This window comes from Pseudophryne corroboree, chromosome 3, assembly GCF_028390025.1.
Source record: "Pseudophryne corroboree isolate aPseCor3 chromosome 3, aPseCor3.hap2, whole genome shotgun sequence".
NCBI classification, from domain to species: Eukaryota; Metazoa; Chordata; class Amphibia; order Anura; family Myobatrachidae; genus Pseudophryne; species Pseudophryne corroboree.
This window is the reverse complement of record NC_086446.1, coordinates 77,671,075-77,688,496: the sequence shown is the minus strand read 5'-3', so window position 1 is coordinate 77,688,496 and position 17,422 is coordinate 77,671,075. Positions and strand designations below refer to the sequence as shown.

Sequence of the window (17,422 nt, the reverse complement as noted above, 5' to 3'; positions counted from 1 at the left end):
CAAATACAGAAATACTTGTCACAGGTCACTGAGCAACTGCACAATTGCCTAGAACAGCAAAGGCAATAATAGATAATTTAAAAAATACAACCGCTTAGTCTTCCTGAGAGAATACCAGTAGCAGAGGAGAGACTTGCAGCAGCCAACGATCACAGCCAGAAGAGCCAGTTTCATTTTCTCCTTCTGAGTGCTGCGCAGCAGGAAGGACTTACCACCACTGTAGGAATGAGCAGGGGAGACCAGCAGCACTATGCCCTACCCCCTGGCTTCATGGCTGCACTCTTAACGTGCTACTCCCCTGTGAGAGCTCACTTGGTATGCCCCTACAGCCGGGTTGCCTGTCTGTGGCGCACTCAGATTAGGAAGCCACTCCAGGGAAAACCCAGAAGGATGGCGGGCCATCTGGGACAGCGTTGCTGCCCGGCACACTCCAAAAGGGAGAGGACATGCACTGTGGTGGTGGCAGCACTCTTCCCCCCCCCCCCCCCCTCCCTCCTCCCCCAATTAGCCCTCCCAAAACACACCCTATTCTGCGAGTCACTTAAAGAACACTAGCATGATGGGGTTGCAGGGGGAAGGAGCTTACATTTTAAAGTTACAATAGATTAAGCGTCAAACTCCAGCCCAACCTGCAATGCCATGGTCCAGTGACCCACCAGCCTTCCTGAGAGAAAACCACATATATATTGGAACATGCAAAGTGACCGCAATTGCGCGCAACATGCAATCAACCCCATATTGTTTCATTATTGTCTTTTATTATTTATACACACTTCTACTGGTTTCATGTCTTAATTCGGAGGCGTGACCCCAAAATGCCGGTTCCTCCGCAGAGACAGGGAGGCATTCTCGTGCAGCACCCGGCTCCTGTCACTGAGTACGGCCAGAGTCTCCCCTTTTCAACCACACGTGCACAGTGGCCCTGTTTACCGTCCAAACAGTCACCAACCACGGTGCCGCCTCCGCTTATTTACATTTTTTTACTGTATTCTCCATTCCTATCCCTGTGCACCATTGCCACATTATTGTGCCAACATCAGTTTTCTATGAATAACGTGCACCGATCCCTATCCTACGCATTGGGGGTGTGGGGGTGGGGGTGGGGTATTCAGAGATGAACGTAGATCGTTGCATACGCAGCCAGATCTGCATTCATCTCCTCACATGCTGGGGGCTGCCCAGCACAGGGCAAGGTTGCCCAGCATGTGTGAGGCTGCCGCCCGATGTGTCTGCAATTAGATTGCGGACGTAGCAAAACTGAGGTTGACCCCTGGCTGCGCTGTCAGGCGGCCCACCATTTTTTTTTTATCGGAGCAGCTGCGTGTGATGTATTGCAGCTGCCCCGAAAATGGTCCCGGACAGCCCCTATTCAGGATACCCTGCTCCCCCTCCCCCCCCCCCTCCCTCCCTCCGCTATCTCATTCATATCAGCCATCCGTATACAGGTTACTAATCACCACCACATGTGCCTCACTAGCCATCCTACAGATGCTCTCACTCTACATACCAGGCCTGGCCAACCTGTGGCTCTCAAGCTGTTGTGTAACTACAAGTCCCAGCATGCCCTGCTACAATTTTGCTATTAGGGGATGCTAAAACTGTGGCAGTGCATGCTGGGATGTGTAGTTACACAATAGCTGGAGAGCCGCAGGTTGGCCAGGCCTGCTCTATACACTTCAAAGATCCAGCTCAGCATCGCCACACAAATCACAAAGCAACATGCAGGTGTCACTGTCTCTTGCTTTGTAATACGTAGTGGGTAGCGGTGTTGATTGTTTGCACACACCCCACACACTACAACAGCTGGGTGCAGTAGTACTTCTGTAGCCAACAGTGTCTGATTTACTTAAATGACATTACATGATAGACCATACAGTGCCAAGCAACCTTGGTATTTAGTGTTTGGCGAGAGCCTAAATGTCACCTACCTGATCCTCCTGTGGGGTCCTGTGATTCTCCTCTGTACTGTCCTGTGTATACAGAGGACGGGGACATCTCTCTGGGGAATCTCTGTTATTGGGTCCATCTGTAGGTGACACACAGTGACTGAGTACATTGTGTATACTGTATGTGATTATCAGAAGATGTGTGCATCTTGGTGACCCTCAAAACTGCTCTCTCCTTCAGAATAAATGTCTACTCTTACCCAGAGGTGTGATTGTCTGGTGATTCTCCATCATGTCCTTGTACTGACCTCAGACTCCTTCTATATACTCCCCCACCTGCATGGAGAGATAGACAGTGACATCCTGACACCTTATAGGAACCTGACACACACAATGACACAGTCATCACCCAGACACCTCCCCTGGTGTTACTGTATAATGTCCTATTCCCAGCAGTCACCTCTCCAGTCATCACCCAGACACCTCCCCTGGTGTTACTGTATAATGTCCCATTCCCAGCAGTCACCTCTCCAGTCATCACCCAGACACATCCCCTGGTGTTACTGTATAATGCCCCATTCCCAGCAGTCACCTCTCCAGTCATCACCCAGACACCTCCCCTGGTGTTACTGTATAATGCCCCATTCCCAGCAGTCACCTCTCCAGTCATCACCCAGACACCTCCCCTGGTGTTACTGTATAATGCCCCATTCCCAGCAGTCACCTCTCCAGTCATCACCCAGACACCTCCCCTGGTGTTACTGTATAATGCCCCATTCCCAGCAGTCACCTCTCCAGTCATCACCCAGACACCTCCCCTGGTGTTACTGTATAATGCCCCATTCCCAGCAGTCACCTCTCCAGTCATCACCCAGACACCTCCCCTGGTGTTACTGTATAATGTCCCATTCCCAGCAGTCACCTCTCCAGTCAACACCCAGACACCTCCCCTGGTGTTACTGTATAATGTCCCATTCCCAGCAGTCACCTCTCTAGTCATTACCCAGACACCTCCCCTGGTGTTACTGTGTAATGTCCCATTCCCAGCAGTCACCTCTCCAGTCATCACTCAGACACCTCCCCTGGTGTTACTGTATAATGTCCCATTCCCAGCAGTCACCTCTCCAGACATCACCCAGACACCTCCCCTGGTGTTACTGTATAATGTCCCATTCCCAGCAGTCACCTCTCCAGACATCACCCAGACACCTCCCCTGGTGTTACTGTATAATGCCCCATTCCCAGCAGTCACCTCTCCAGTCATCACCCAGACACCTCCCCTGGTGTTACTGTATAATGCACCATTCCCAGCAGTCACCTCTCCAGTCAGCAGCTGAATGATCTTGTTCACAAGTCCAAGGATCCTCTGGATGCTGTCACTCTTCAGTATCAGTTAGTGAGGTGGAGGCACCGTGATGGGGCTCTGGGTCCTGCTCAGTCGTCCTGACACAAAGGGACGGCTACTGTGCGTCACACGCTCACTGAATGCCTTCTTCACTACTGTGTAATGAGAGAGACATAAAATTGTAAAATTATAAACCAATATATTTGGAGAGGTATTTGAAAGTATTAAAATAATGAAAGTAAAGAAAAAGAGTAAAAAAACAAAAACAAAGTAAGCCAGGCAGACATGTATATGTATATATATATATATATATATCTAAATAATATACTGCATTGTGTGTTTGAACGGTGCCAGGAGAGTTGTCTAAGCACTGCTAGACACTATGGGGGAGATTTATCAAAGCTTGGAGGGAGAAAGTGAAGAGATAAACTACCAGCCAATCAGCTCCTAGCTGCCATGTTACAGGCTATGTTTGAAAAATGAGTTAGGAGCTGATTGGTTGGTGCTTTCTCCCTCCACAAGTTCTGATAAATCTCCCCCTATGTGTTGGAGGTACCCAGACTGTTGGCGCTGAACGCTGGCATGAAACTTTGAAGGATATTCCTCACTACCAATCAGTCATAGGGTTCCGGAAGCATAGGTCAGTCCAGAGCTGGAAATCACCCAGGGAGCCTGTAACAGGTTACATCTGGGGGCAGCCAATGATGCCCATATATTCAGGCGATAATGCCTCACGCATTATAAGTGGTAATTACAAGATCAGAGCAGCGGGAGGGGGGTCTGGGCAATGGGAAACCTCCCATACGTACACGCATGCACTGGGTGCTGATGTCAGGAAGACAACACACACTGTAGGTGCATGGTGCTGACCACTGAGGACATATTTTACATTTTGAAGGGCAAAATTGTACATATACCGCTACTGTAGCTATACATCACGTCTAATATCCTGCCCCTCAAAATGTAAATAAGCCCCCTGACTGGTCAGTTCCCTGCACATAGAGTGGCCAATAACTCCCACTTACCTCATACAGCGAGTCCTCTGGTGCTGACTGCACTTGTTATCAATGTGAGCACACAGCAAATCCTATTACTGCACAGCACCAGTCAGGCGCCTCATCATACATCATACGTGTCCTCCCTGCCGCACAGCCGGCACCGTCCCACCACGGGGGCTGCACACAATCCCCACTGATGCCCTTTCCCTACATCGCTCCCGACCGTGTCCTTTCCCCCCTTCCCAGCCCCTACAGTTCTAGCAACAGCAGGGACAGGACATCAGCTGCACATGGAGACCTGCTCAGGGCAATGCTGCCATCTCCATCACATACTGTATGGGAGTCATATAGATATATATTTTTTTATAATACTATAAGGACAGTTATATAACGCTCTCAAAAACAATATATGACTGCAACAAACCACAAACCCCTCCTCCAAGCATATATGTGTATAGAAATAAATTTATATAAGCGCTGTGAATACTTTCTGGATGCACTGTAACCCTCTCTGCACATATTACAGTGCAACCTGGGTTTGCCCAGTTGCTTGTGTTTTTTTGTTTTACTTGCAAACATGAACCAGGCACATAGTGCAGCGAGCAGTGTATATGGAGCACAGGGGGCGAGAGGGGAGAGTATGGAGGGGAGCAGAGGGTTTAAGGACACAGCCAGATGTAATCTATGGGAGAGTTTGGGGGAAAGGGAACATTTTTTGCAATAATTATTTGCAGCAGTTTCTATAATAAAGACACAGGAGTCTTCACCACCAGTATAACAGTAACAGGGCACCAGAGCCTGCTCCATCTGTATTATAATAATAATATAGTATCATAATTACCCGCAGCCAGACACGACGCTGCCTTCTTTCTGCTTCCTTCCACTCCCACTAATCGGTCACCCGGAAGTTGAAGTCGGAGTCTCGGAGACCCCTTTGGGCAATAAAAGAGTCTGGAGGAACGCACAACCCGGAAGTCTAGTGGTACGCACAATCCGGAAGTCTGATGGAACGCACAACCGGGAAGCCTGTGGAACGCACAGGGTGCTGGACCGCACGGCCGGACGCGTGGAGCGCAACAACTTCCGGGGTGAGAGGAGGCGGAAGTGTCTGGCAGGGGGTAAGTCACTACAAGATGTATAAAGAGATATAATTGCAAATGTATAAGTTAGACAGGACTGCATTATCTCCATGAGTGGTGTAGCTGTGGGGTGACCCCTGTGAGCTGGGTACAAAGTGGCTGTGTAGTAGGAATGGCGAGACTGTGGCTCCCACCTCTTAGACTCCTGTTTCCAGTCTGACACCCTCATACTGCCAACCCCTATCCCCACCCTGCCCCCTGCATAACCTCATCATGCCACCTCTGCTCACCTGGCTCTTACTGACAACTTTATGTTCTCTTTACTCCTCTGTCATAGCCTCATCTTGCCCAGCTACTAATGCCTGCTTCATAATGCCCACCTCATAGCCCCATAATGCCTGGCTAATGATGCCCATGTAATATCCACACCTGAGTACCTCTTGATGTCCACTTTATAGATTTTTAATTTCCACCTCTTAGCTTCATAATGCTTCTTTATTCCCATCTTGTAATTCCAACTGCATTTTAAGATACCCACTTTACAACCGTTACAGACCCACCACATAGCCTCGTCATTTGTACCTCACAGCCTCCACATACCCACCACATAGTCTCTACAAGCCGCCACATAGCCTCCTCATTTCAACCTCACAGCCTCCACAGGCCTGCCACATAGTCTTCACATGCCCACCACATAGCCTCCTCATTTCTATCTCACAACCTACACAGGCCTGCCACATAGTCTCCACAACTCGCCACATAGCCTCCTCATTTGTACCTCACAGCCTCCACAGGCCTGCCACATAGTCTCCACATAGACTCCACAGGCCGCCACATAGCCTCCTCATTTCAACCTCACAGCCTCCACAGGCCTGCCACATAGTCTCCACATAGACTCCACAGGCCGCCACATAGCCTCCTCATTTCAACCTCACAGCCTCCACAGGCCTGCTACATAGTCTCCACAGGCCGCCACATAGCCTCCTCATTTCAACCTCACAGCCTCCACAGGCCTGCCACATAGTCTCCACATAGACTCCACAGGCCGCCACATAGCCTCCTCATTTCAACCTCACAGCCTCCACAGGCCTGCCACATAGTCTCCACAACCCACCACATAGCCTCCTCATTTCTATCTCACAGCCTCCTCAGGTCCACCACATAGCCTCCATAGGCCTGCCACATAGGCTCCACAAGACCACAACATAGCCCCCACTCGGATCCGGCATGATATACCTGTAGATGGGTTGTCGGCTGTCAGTATAGCGACAGCAGCATTCCGACTGCTGGAATCCTAGTAGTGAGTCGCCTCACGGGCTAACTGCGTTCGCCGCGCTTCGGGCCCGGTGGTGAGCTTAACTCGCCACAGGTTCTATTCCCACTCGGTCGGTGGCGTGGATCCACCAACCGAGTGGGAAAACGGGGTGGGTCTCAGGATTCCGAGTGTTCTTAAAATGCAAGCTGTCGGGATCCAGACAGCCAGCATTTTAACTGCATCCCCTCCACAGGCCTGATACACAGCCTTTGTATGCCCAACTCAGAGTTCTATTTAAGATGGGATGTTGCCCATAGCAACCAGTCAGGTTCCAGATAGTATCATCTAGAAGGTGCTAGATAAATGAGAAGTACAATCTGATTGGTTGCTATGGGCAACATCCCATCTTAAATAGAACTCCCACCTTAGTAAATTTACCCCTCAGAATCTCATAATGCTTCTGTAAAAGAGGCTGAAAGCAAGTAAAATATGTTGTAACCATCTACGGCAGCGCCGACTACCTTGTGCAGGAGGGGGGGGGGGGCGGGAGCATTAAGCACATATACACATACAGTACATGTGTAGATGTATGTAATATATGTGCTGGCGTGTGCCCATGACTGGCAGTGTCGCAGGAATAACACAGCCGCCATACAGAACCCAGGACTCGGCATTAAGTTTCTTTCTCCTAAGCGCGCCCCCAGACTCCTGTGACTCTAGCCAATGAGAGTCTGGGGGCAAGCTTAAGAGAAGGAATTCTAATGCAGAGTCCTGGGTTCTGCACTGCGGCTGTGGTATACAGTGCTGCTGCTGATCTGGAACACGTCAGCACATATATTACATACATCTACACATGTATGTTTCAATGTGCTTAATGTTTCCCCACTGCACAAGGTAGCTGGCGCTGTGACCGCCGCTGGCTGTAACCATTAATAACTGATTTAATTAATTAACCATTTTTTAACCCCTATGATTGGTCCCTCTTACCTCTATGGGGTATATTCAGTTACGGTCGAAAGCTATCTGTTGAAAAGACGGCAGTTTTCGACTTTTTAAGGTCCAATCGTGATTCGACCTATTCAATCCCAGCTATTTTTATTCGACAAGTCGGGGAATTCGACTTGTCAAATAGTACGTGAATCGGCGGTAAAGCTGCCGATTCACGTACTTTTGAGGGAAACAGGGTCAAATTCGACAGGATTTGGCCCCGTTTCCGACCACCTCAGTCCGACATAAAAAAATGTTGGACTGAGATGAGGGACCTTAGAGGAGGAAAAGGGGGGGGGGGAGTCGCGGGGTCACCTTGTACTGTAGGCGAGCGTTTCAGCTTCACAGTCTTACCCTTTCTTGCTTAACAGTAAGTGGGGCGGCGGGGAGTCTGAGTGATGGGCTGCTGCTTTCTGGCTCAGTCTGCCCCCCCCCCCCCCCCTCCCCAAAGTTCCTTTTCCTTTCTGTAGGAAACAGTTACATATAGGATTGGGGTTGTACCTGTAAAATATATCCTTATAGTATATTTTGCACAAATGATCTCTAAATAGAAAAATTTCGAAAAGCAGAGCTTCATTTACCTTTTACCGCTTCCTCTCTCATTACACAGGATTACACCGTAGTGAGGAAGACATCCAGTGAGCATGTGACACCCAGCAGCCATCCCTGTGTGTCAGGAGGACTGAGCAGGATCCAGAACCTCATTACGGTGCCTCCACCTCACTCACTGATACATGAGAGGGACAGTGAACTCACCAACAAGATCATTCAGCTGCTGACTGGAGAGGTGACTGCTGGGAATGGGACATTATACAGTAACACCAGGGGAGGTGTCTGGGTGATGACTGGAGAGGTGACTGCTGGGAATGGGACATTATACAGTAACACCAGGGGAGGTGTCTGGGTGATGACTGGAGAGGTGACTGCTGGGAATGGGGCATTATACAGTAACACCAGGGGAGGTGTCTGGGTGATGACTGGAGAGGTGACTGCTGGGAATGGGGCATTATACAGTAACACCAGGGGAGGTGTCTGGGTGATGACTGGAGAGGTGACTGCTGGGAATGGGACATTATACAGTAACACCAGGGGAGGTGTCTGGGTGATGACTGTGTCACTGTGTGTCAGGTTCCTATAAGGTGTCAGGATGTCACTGTCTATCTCTCCATGCAGGTGGAGTATATAGAGGAACACAGGGGTCTGTACATGGACGTGCTGGTGAAGAATCACCGGGTTCTGTCATCACTGGGTAAGAGAGCAATTTTGAGGGTCCCCTAGGTAACGTGCATCATCTGGTATTTACGTACAGTATGTACTCAGTCCCTGTGTGTTTCCTACAGATGGATCCAGTAACAGAAATACCCCAGATAGATGTCCCCGTCCTCTTTATACACAGGAGAATCACAGCATCCCACAGGAGTATCCGGTAAATGAAATTTAGGGTTTCGCCAAATACCAAAGGAATCACTATATGTAGAGCAGCACACAATTATATTTAACTGTTTACTCTCCATGAGTGAAGTCAGACATTATTTAAGTGTTATTTTATTTTTTGTGTGTTTACTTAGGGTGAATATCTGAATGATATTAAGGTAGAAGTAATAGAGGAAGATGAAGAGATGTATGTGAGAGGTGACCAGCTGTTTAAGGGAGAGGAAATCCCTACAGATCTCAGCACAGGTGAGTAATAACAGGATTTTGATACCTACCGGTAAATCCTTTTCTCCTACTCCGTAGAGGATGCTGGGGTCCACTTCATGACCATGGGGTATAGACGGTTCCGCAGGAGCCATGGGTACTCTTAAGACTTTTCAATGGGTGTGAACTGGCTCCTCCCTCTATGCCCCTTCCGAGACCTCAGTTATAGGAACTGTGCCCAGGGAGAGGGACATTTCGAGGAAAGGATTTACTTTAAACTAGTGGTGAGATACATACCAGCTCACACCTCAACCATGCCGCACAACATGGCATTCAACATAACACACGCCAACAGACATGAACCAATTACAGCAAACATGCTGAAACTAATACAACACAACATGTGTAACTCTAATAACAAAACTGCAGGTAAAGTCCGCACTGGGACGGGCGCCCAGCATCCTCTGCGAACTAAGAGAAAAGGATTTACCGGTAGGTATCAAAATCCTGTTTTCTCATACGTCCTAGAGGATGCTGGGATCCACTTCATGACCATGGGGTTTATACCAAAGCTCCAGTACGGGTGGGAGAGTGCGGATGACCCTGCAGCACCGATTGACCGAACTTGAGGTCCTCATCGGCCAAGGTGTCAAACTTGTAGAATTTTGCAAATGTGTTTGACCCCGACCAAGTAGCTGCTCGGCAAAGTTGTAATGCCGAGACCCCCCCCCGGGCAGCCGCCCAGGAGGAGCCCACCTTCCTAGTAGAATGGGCCTTCACCGATATCGGTAACGGCAATCCAGCCGTAGAATGAGCTTGCTGATTCGCACCTCTGATGCAGCGCGCAATAGTCTGCTTGGAAGCAGGACACCCAATCTTGTTGGGAGCATACAGGACAAACAAAACCTCTGTTTTCCGTATTCGAGCTGTTCTAGCGACATAAATCTTCAAAGCTCTAACCGCATCTAGAGACTTTGACTCAGTGAACGTGTCAGTAGCAACTGCCACTACAATAGGTTGGTTTATGTGGAAAGAGGAAACCACCTTTGGAAGAAAATGTTGACAAGTTCTCAACTCTGCCCTATCTTCATGGAAGATCAGGTAAGGGCTCTTGTGGGACAAGGCCCCCAATTCAGACATCCGCCTTGCGGATGCCAACGCCAAAAGCATCACCACTTTCCAAGTGAGAGACTTCAACTCTATTTCTTGTAGAGGCTCAAACCAACCCGATTGAAGGATCTGCAACACCACACCACAAGGTCCCATGGTGCCACTGGAGGCACAAATGGAGGCTGGTTGTGCAGAACCCCTTTCATGAACGTCTGAACTTCTGGAAAGGAGGCCAATTGTTTTTGAAAGAAAACTGATAAGTCCAAAATTTGGACCTTGATTGACCCCAATCTAAGGCCCGCATCCACACCAGCCTGCAGAAAATGAAGAAAACGTCCCAACTCAAACTCTTCCGTAGGAGCCTTCTTGGTTTCACACCAAGACACATATTTTCTCCAAATACGGTGGTAATGTTTAGACGTTACCCCAATTCAGACATCCGCCTTGCGGATGCCAACGCCAAAAGCATCACCACTTTCCAAGTGAGAAACTTCAACTCTATTTCTTGTAGAGGCTCAAACCAACCCGATTGAAGGATCTGCAACACCACACCACAAGGTCCCATGGTGCCACTGGAGGCACAAATGGAGGCTGGATGTGCAGAACCCCTTTCACGAACGTCTGAACTTCTGGAAAGGAGGCCAATTGTTTTTGAAAGAAAACTGATAAGTCCAAAATTTGGACCTTGATTGACCCCAATCTAAGGCCCGCTTCCACACCAGCCTGCAGAAAATTAAGAAAACGTCCCAACTCAAACTCTTCCGTAGGAGCCTTCTTGGATTCACACCAAGACACATATTTTCTCCAAATACGGTGGTAATGTTTAGACGTTACTCCTTTCCTGGCCTGAATAAGAGTGGGGATGACTTCCTTGGGAATACCCTTTCGGGCTAGGATCCGAATCTCAACAGCCATGCCGTTAAATGTAGCCACGGTAAGTCTTGATACACACACGGCCCCTGCTGTAGTGGGTCCTCTCGAGGAGGAAGAGGCCGAGGATCTTCTATGAGCAACTCCTGAAGATCTGGATACCAAGCCCTCCTTGGCCAGTCTGGGGCAATGAAGATTGCTCAAACTCTTGTTCTTCTTCTTATTTTGAGAACTTTTGGAATCAGTGGAAGTGGAGGGAAAACATATACCGACCGAAACACCCACTGGGTCACCAGTGCATCCACTGCTATAGCTTGAGGGTCTCTCGTCCTGGAACAATATCTCTGAAGCTTCTTGTTTAGACGAGATGCCATCATGTCTACTTGAGGAAATCCCCAAAGACTTGTCACCTCTGCGAAGACTACTTGATGGAGGCCTCACTCTCCTGAATGGAGATCGTGTCTGCTGAGGAAGTCTTCTTCCCAGTTGTCCACTCCCAAAATGAAAATTGCTGACAGAGCTCTAACATGTCTTTCTGCCCTGAGGAGAATCCATGTCACCTCTGCCATTGCCGCTCTGCTTTTCATACCGCCTTGCCTGTTTATGTACGCGACTGCTGTTACATTGTCCGACTGGATCTGCACGGGATCTTGAAGAAGATGTACCGCTTGTAGAAGGCCTTTGTAAATGGCTCTCCATTCCAGAACGTTTATGTGAAGGCAGGCTTAATGATTTGACCATTTTCCTTGGAAGCTTTCCCCCTGTGTGACAGCTCCCCAGCCTCGGAGACTTGCATCCGTGTTTATTAGGACCCAGTCGTGAATCCCAAACCTGCATCCCTCTAGTAGGTGAGAACTGTGTAGCCACCACAGGAGCGAAATCCTGGCTTTGGGGGGACAGGATTATTTTCCGGTGTATGTGTAGGTGGGATCCGGTCCACTTGTCCAACAGGTCCCACTGGAATACTCTGGCATGAAATCGGCAAAACTGTATGGCCTCGTAGGCTGCTACCATTTTCCCCAACAACCGAATGCATTGATGGATCGACACGCTTGTTGGTTTCAATATTTGTTTGACCATTAACTGGATTTCCAGAGCCTTTTCCACTGGAAGAAATACTCTCCGTACTTCTGTGTCCAGAATCATCCCTAAAAAGGACAATCTTGTTGTCGGTTCCAACTGCGACTTTGGAAAATTCATGATCCAACCGTGTTGTTGGAGTATTGACAGGGAGAGTGCGATGTTCTGCACCAACTGTTCCCTGGATCTCGCTTTTATCAGGAGATCGTCCAGATAAGGAATTATATTGACTCCTTTTTAATGAAGGAGGACCATCATCTCCGCCATCACCTTGGTGAATACCCTCGGTGCCATGGAGAGTCCGAACGGCAACGTCTGGTAATGGCAATCCTGTACTGCGAATCTCAGATAAGCTTGGTGAGGAGGATAATTGGGAACATGCAAGTAAGCATCTTTTATGTCTACTGACACCATGAAGTCCCCCTCATCCAGACTGAAATTCACTACCCTCATGCTGGTGTCCACATTAGTACCATGGGGTGTATAGACGGGTCCACTAGGAGCCACTGCCATGTTAAGAGTTTGAGAGTGTGGGCTGGCTCCTCCCTCTATGCCCCTCCTACCAGACTCAGTTTAGAAAATGTGCCCGGAGGAGCAGGTCACAGCTAGGGGAGCTCCTAGGAGTTTTCTTAGTTTATTTTTTTTAATTAAAGTTTAGAGTTTGTTGTTTTGCAAGAAGGCTGCTGGCAACAGCCTCCCTGCTTCGTGGGACTTAGCGGGGCAGTAAGAACCAAGTTCCTGAAGAGTTAATGGTTCTCTACTGTGCTGGTAGGACTCCCGAGCTCCTGAGGGTGCTGATCGCAAGCCCACGAGGCGACCGCTCACTCCCGCAGCACGGCCGCCACCCCCTAACAGAGCCAGAAGATAGAAGAGTGGTGAGTACAGCGCCGGCGTCCTGGTTAGCGGGTCGCTGATGGGTATGGTGGCACAAGGTTTGGAGCGCAGCTCTGACAGGCTGCGCTTCTGGAGACTCAGCAACATCACACATGTAGACGCTGGAGGGGTGGCCTGAGCCAGCGTAATTAATTATCCTACACTGGCCACATTGTTAACAGGTTCTAATCCCGCTGTTCATACACAAAACCTCATGCCAGTATAAATAATAAGAGCGGGAAGCCATGCACCATTGCAGGGGGCGGGGCTTCCTCTCACAGCAGATCCAGGACTCACCAGCACCATTTTCTCTCTGCAGATCATACAGACAGAGACGCTGACAGGGAGCACTGCCCTCCACATAACTCCACAAGTACTCTACTGTACCAGGGTGTTATAGACAGAGGGGGGAGTGTTATATCTGGACTAACTACCCTATTAAGGATAGTTAGTATGCGCCGGGCTTTTATCATAATAACTGCCTACAGGGGCGCTGGTTGGCTGGCTCCTTATACTCTGTGTCTCTCTGAGGGTACTCTGGGGGAAGCTGTATCTGACATTTTCCTCTGTGTGTAAGTGTGTATATACCACATTACCATGTCTAAGGATTCTGTGTCCTGCGCTGCAGAATGTTTATCTTTTCCTGAGGAGTCTATTCCATGTACTGAAGACTGCCATATAGTTTCTCAGCCTTCCGAATCCGATCCCGCATGGGTGGATTCTTTAAGGGGAATGATATCCCAGATATCTACAAGGATGTCACATACGGAGAAAGAGACTCAGTTTTTGATTAAATCTGTGGAGGGTTTACAGTGTTTGGCACCCACTACTTCGTCAAAAACCCCATCTACATACCCACAAAAGCATACACTTGCCCAGATAATGCAAGATGACACTGATACCGACTCTGATACAGGAAACGGCGATGGGGATATGCAGGTGGGGATGCATCCCTTGCTAAGGGGGTGCAACGAATGATTAAAGCCATTAGGGATGTTTTGAACATTACTGAGAAGGCACCTGAGCAGGAGAAGGAATCTTATTTGACCCTAAATAAGAAATCCTCGCTGACCTTCCCTGCTTCTAAGGAGTGCTGGTCTCCTTGTTTGAAAAATCCTGGGAAAACCCAGAGAAAAATTACAGATCCCAAAGAGAATTCTCATTGCTTTTCCTTTCTTGAAGAGGACAGAAAAAAGTTTGAAAACCCACCTATATTAGACGCTTCTGTATCTAGGTTGTCTAAAAAACTGGATCTTACCTGTTCCCGGTTCAACCGCCCTAAAGGAGTTGGCTGACCGCAAGATTGAGAAAAGTGTGGAGAACCTACCCTTCACAGGTCAGGCCCTGTTTGGGGAAGTGCTGGATGCGGGTAAGTCGACTTTTCTTCCCTACGCGGCTGCATCGGCTCGGAAATCTTATCCTACGCCTCCACAGCAGTCCTTTCGGACCGCAAAATGTAAAAAATTCAAAGGCCCCCTCCCCCCCCCCCACACACACCTTTTTCAGATGAGGTCGGAGAAAATCCAGAAAACCTGCACCAACAGGTTCCCAGGAACAGAAACCAGGTTCTGCTTCCTCAAAATCTTCAGCATGACGGTGGACCTCCCAGCCTGGAGATCGGGCAGGTGGGAGCGAGACTAAAAGATTTCAGTCACGTCTGGGCGTCATCGTGCCTAGACCCCTGGGTAAAAGATATTGTTGCCCAGGGGTACAGACTGGTGTTTCAGGAACTCCCACCTCACAGATTCTTCAAATCAGGCTTACCAGCTTTGCTGACAGAAAGTACTATCCTACAGGATGCCATTCAAAAGTTGGTACGAACAAATGTCATTGTCCCAGTTCCACCTCACCTAACACACAAGGGTTATTACTCCACCCTGTTTGTGGTTCGGTAAGACCAATATTGAACCTAAAGTCATTGAACCCCTACTTAAAGGTATTCAAATTCAAAATGGAGTCGCTGAGAGCGGTGATCTCAGGTCTGTAGGAGGGGGAATTCCTGGTATCCCTGGATATCAAAGATGCGTACCTTCTCATTCCGATCTGGCCGCCTCATTAGGCTTACTTACGGTTTGCACTACAGGATTGTCACTATCAGTTCCTGACATTGCCATTTAGCCTCTCCACTGCACCAAGGGTATTCACCAAGGTCATGGCGGAGATGATGATATTCCTCCGCAAGCAGGGAGTGAATATAATTCCATATCTGGATGATTTAATGATAAAGGCATCTTCCAGGGAGAGACTGTTGCAGAGTATTGCTCTCTCAACTCAAATACTCAGGATCATGTCCTGAGGCCAGCCCGGGTATTGGTTCATCAGTGTATTCGCCTTCTGGGAAAGATGGTAGCCTCCTACAAGGCTTTACAGTACGGAAGATTCCATGCACGGTTCTTCCAGCTGGATCTCCTGAACAAGTGGTCGGGATTGCATCTCCACATGCACCAGCGGATGCACCTGTCTCCAAAAGCCAAAATTTCATACCTCTGGTGGCTCCAAACTTCTCACCTACTCGAGGGACGCAGGTTTGGGATTCAGAATTGGATTCTTCTAACCACGGATGCAAGTCTCAGAGGTTGGGGAGCAATCACCCAGGGGAAAAACTTCCAAGGCAGGTGGTCAAGTCAGGAGTCTCTCCTTCCAATAAACGTTCTGGAACTGAGGGCCATATACAACGGCCTTCTACAAGCGGCACATCTTCTGAAAGATCAAGCCATTCAAGCTCAGTCGGACAACGTCACAGTGGTGTCCTACATAAACAGGCAGGGCGGAACGAAGAGCAGAACTGCAATGTCAGAGGTAACAAGAATCCTCCTCTGGGCAGAAAGACACGCGGTGGCGTTGTCAGCGATCTTCATTCCGGGAGTGGACAACTGGGAAGCGAGCTTCCTCAGCAGACACAATCTCCATCCAGGAGAATGGGGCCTCCACCCGGAGGTATATGCAGAGGTAACAAGCCAATGGGGCGTACCTCAGATAGACATGATGGCCTCTCGCCTCAACAAGAAGCTTCGGAGGTACTGTTCCAGGTCATGGGACCCGCAAGCAGTGGCAGTGGCCCTGGTAACTCCGTGGGTGTTCCAGTCCATGTATGTGTTCCCTCCTCTTCCACTCATCCCAAGTATTCTAAAACTAATAAAAAGAATGAGAGTTCAGGCGATCCTCATTGCGCCGGACTGGCCAAGACGGGCTTGGTACGCGGATCTTCTGGAATTACTGATGGAGGATCCGAGGCCTCTTCCTCTTCGTGAGGACCTTCTACTACAGTACGTTTTACGGCATGGAGGTTGAACGCCAGATCTTAGCTTGGAAAGGCATTCCAAACGAGGTCATTCCTAATCTGATCCAAGCTAGGACGGGAGTAACGTCTAAGCATTACCATCGGATTTGGGAAAAGTATGTGTCTTGGTGTGAATCCAAGAAGTTTCCAACGGTGGAGTCTCAATTGGGACGTTTTCTCCTCTTTCTGCAAGCGGGTGTGGATGTGGGCCTACGCTTGGGCTCCATAAAGGTCCAGATTTCTGCCTTGTCCATTTTCTTCCAGAAACAATTGTCTGCTCTCCCTGAGATTCAGACATTCTTGAAAAGAGTTCTGCACATCCAACTTCCCTTTGTGCCTCCTGCGACACCTTAGAATCTTAATGTGGTGCTGCAATTCCTGCAATCGGATTGGTTCGAGCCTTTACAGGCGGTAGACGTAAAGTTTCTTACTTGGAAGGTGGTCACACTGTTGGCATTGGCATCTGCAAGACGTGTGTTGGAATTGGGGGCATTGTCGCACAAGAGCCCCTACTTGATTTTCCATGAGGATAGAGCTGAGCTCAGAACGTTTCGGCAATTTCTCCCAAAGGTTGTATCGGCTTTCCATGTCAACCAACCTATTGTGGTGCCAGTGGCTACTGACATCTCTATTACCTCAAAGTCCTTGGCTGTTGTGCGGGCTTTGGAGATATATGTGAAGAGAACGGCTCGTCACAGGAAGTCGGACGCACTATTTGTCCTTTATGATCCCAACAAGATTGGGTGTCCTGCTTCTAAGCAGACAATTTCTTGCTGGATCAGGCTTACTATCCAGCATGCTTATTCTGCGGCAGGATTGCCGATTCCAAAATCGGTTCAGGTCCACTCTACCCGTAAAGTGGGTTCTTCCTGGGCGGCTGCTTTGACGAGCAGCTTCTTGGTCAGGGTCGAACACGTTTGCTAAGTTCTACAAGTTCGATACTTTGGCTTCTGAGGACCTAAAGTTTGGTCAATCTGTTCTGCAGGAACCTCAGCAGTCTCCCTCCTGTACTGGGAGCTTT

General features: G+C 48.9%; 2 protein-coding genes across 4 annotated transcripts in view; one reads left to right on the top strand and one right to left on the bottom strand.

Annotated features, from left to right (window-relative positions):
* Positions 1–17,422, bottom strand: part of LOC135054783 (uncharacterized) — a 78,233-nt gene that overhangs the window by 11,049 nt on the left and 49,762 nt on the right. For 2 of the 3 annotated variants that reach the window (XM_063958102.1, XM_063958103.1), the window contains exons 2-4: positions 3,205–3,386; positions 2,147–2,222; positions 1,929–2,026 (exon numbers count right to left, since the gene is read on the bottom strand). In XM_063958102.1, the coding sequence (XP_063814172.1) occupies positions 1,929–2,026; positions 2,147–2,180 (132 nt within the window). In that variant the 5' untranslated portion in view covers positions 2,181–2,222; positions 3,205–3,386. Of the gene's footprint in view, positions 1–1,928; positions 2,027–2,146; positions 2,223–3,204; positions 3,387–5,070; positions 5,176–17,422 lie in introns of those variants that run through there. The other variant, XM_063958101.1, reaches the window with a different exon arrangement.
* Positions 5,218–17,422, top strand: part of LOC135054782 (uncharacterized) — a 36,499-nt gene continuing 24,294 nt past the window's right edge. The window contains exons 1-5 of the mRNA XM_063958100.1: positions 5,218–5,347; positions 8,161–8,337; positions 8,724–8,799; positions 8,891–8,976; positions 9,119–9,230. Of these exons, the coding sequence (XP_063814170.1) occupies positions 5,234–5,347; positions 8,161–8,337; positions 8,724–8,799; positions 8,891–8,976; positions 9,119–9,230 (565 nt within the window). The 5' untranslated portion in view covers positions 5,218–5,233. The remainder of the gene's footprint in view (positions 5,348–8,160; positions 8,338–8,723; positions 8,800–8,890; positions 8,977–9,118; positions 9,231–17,422) is intronic.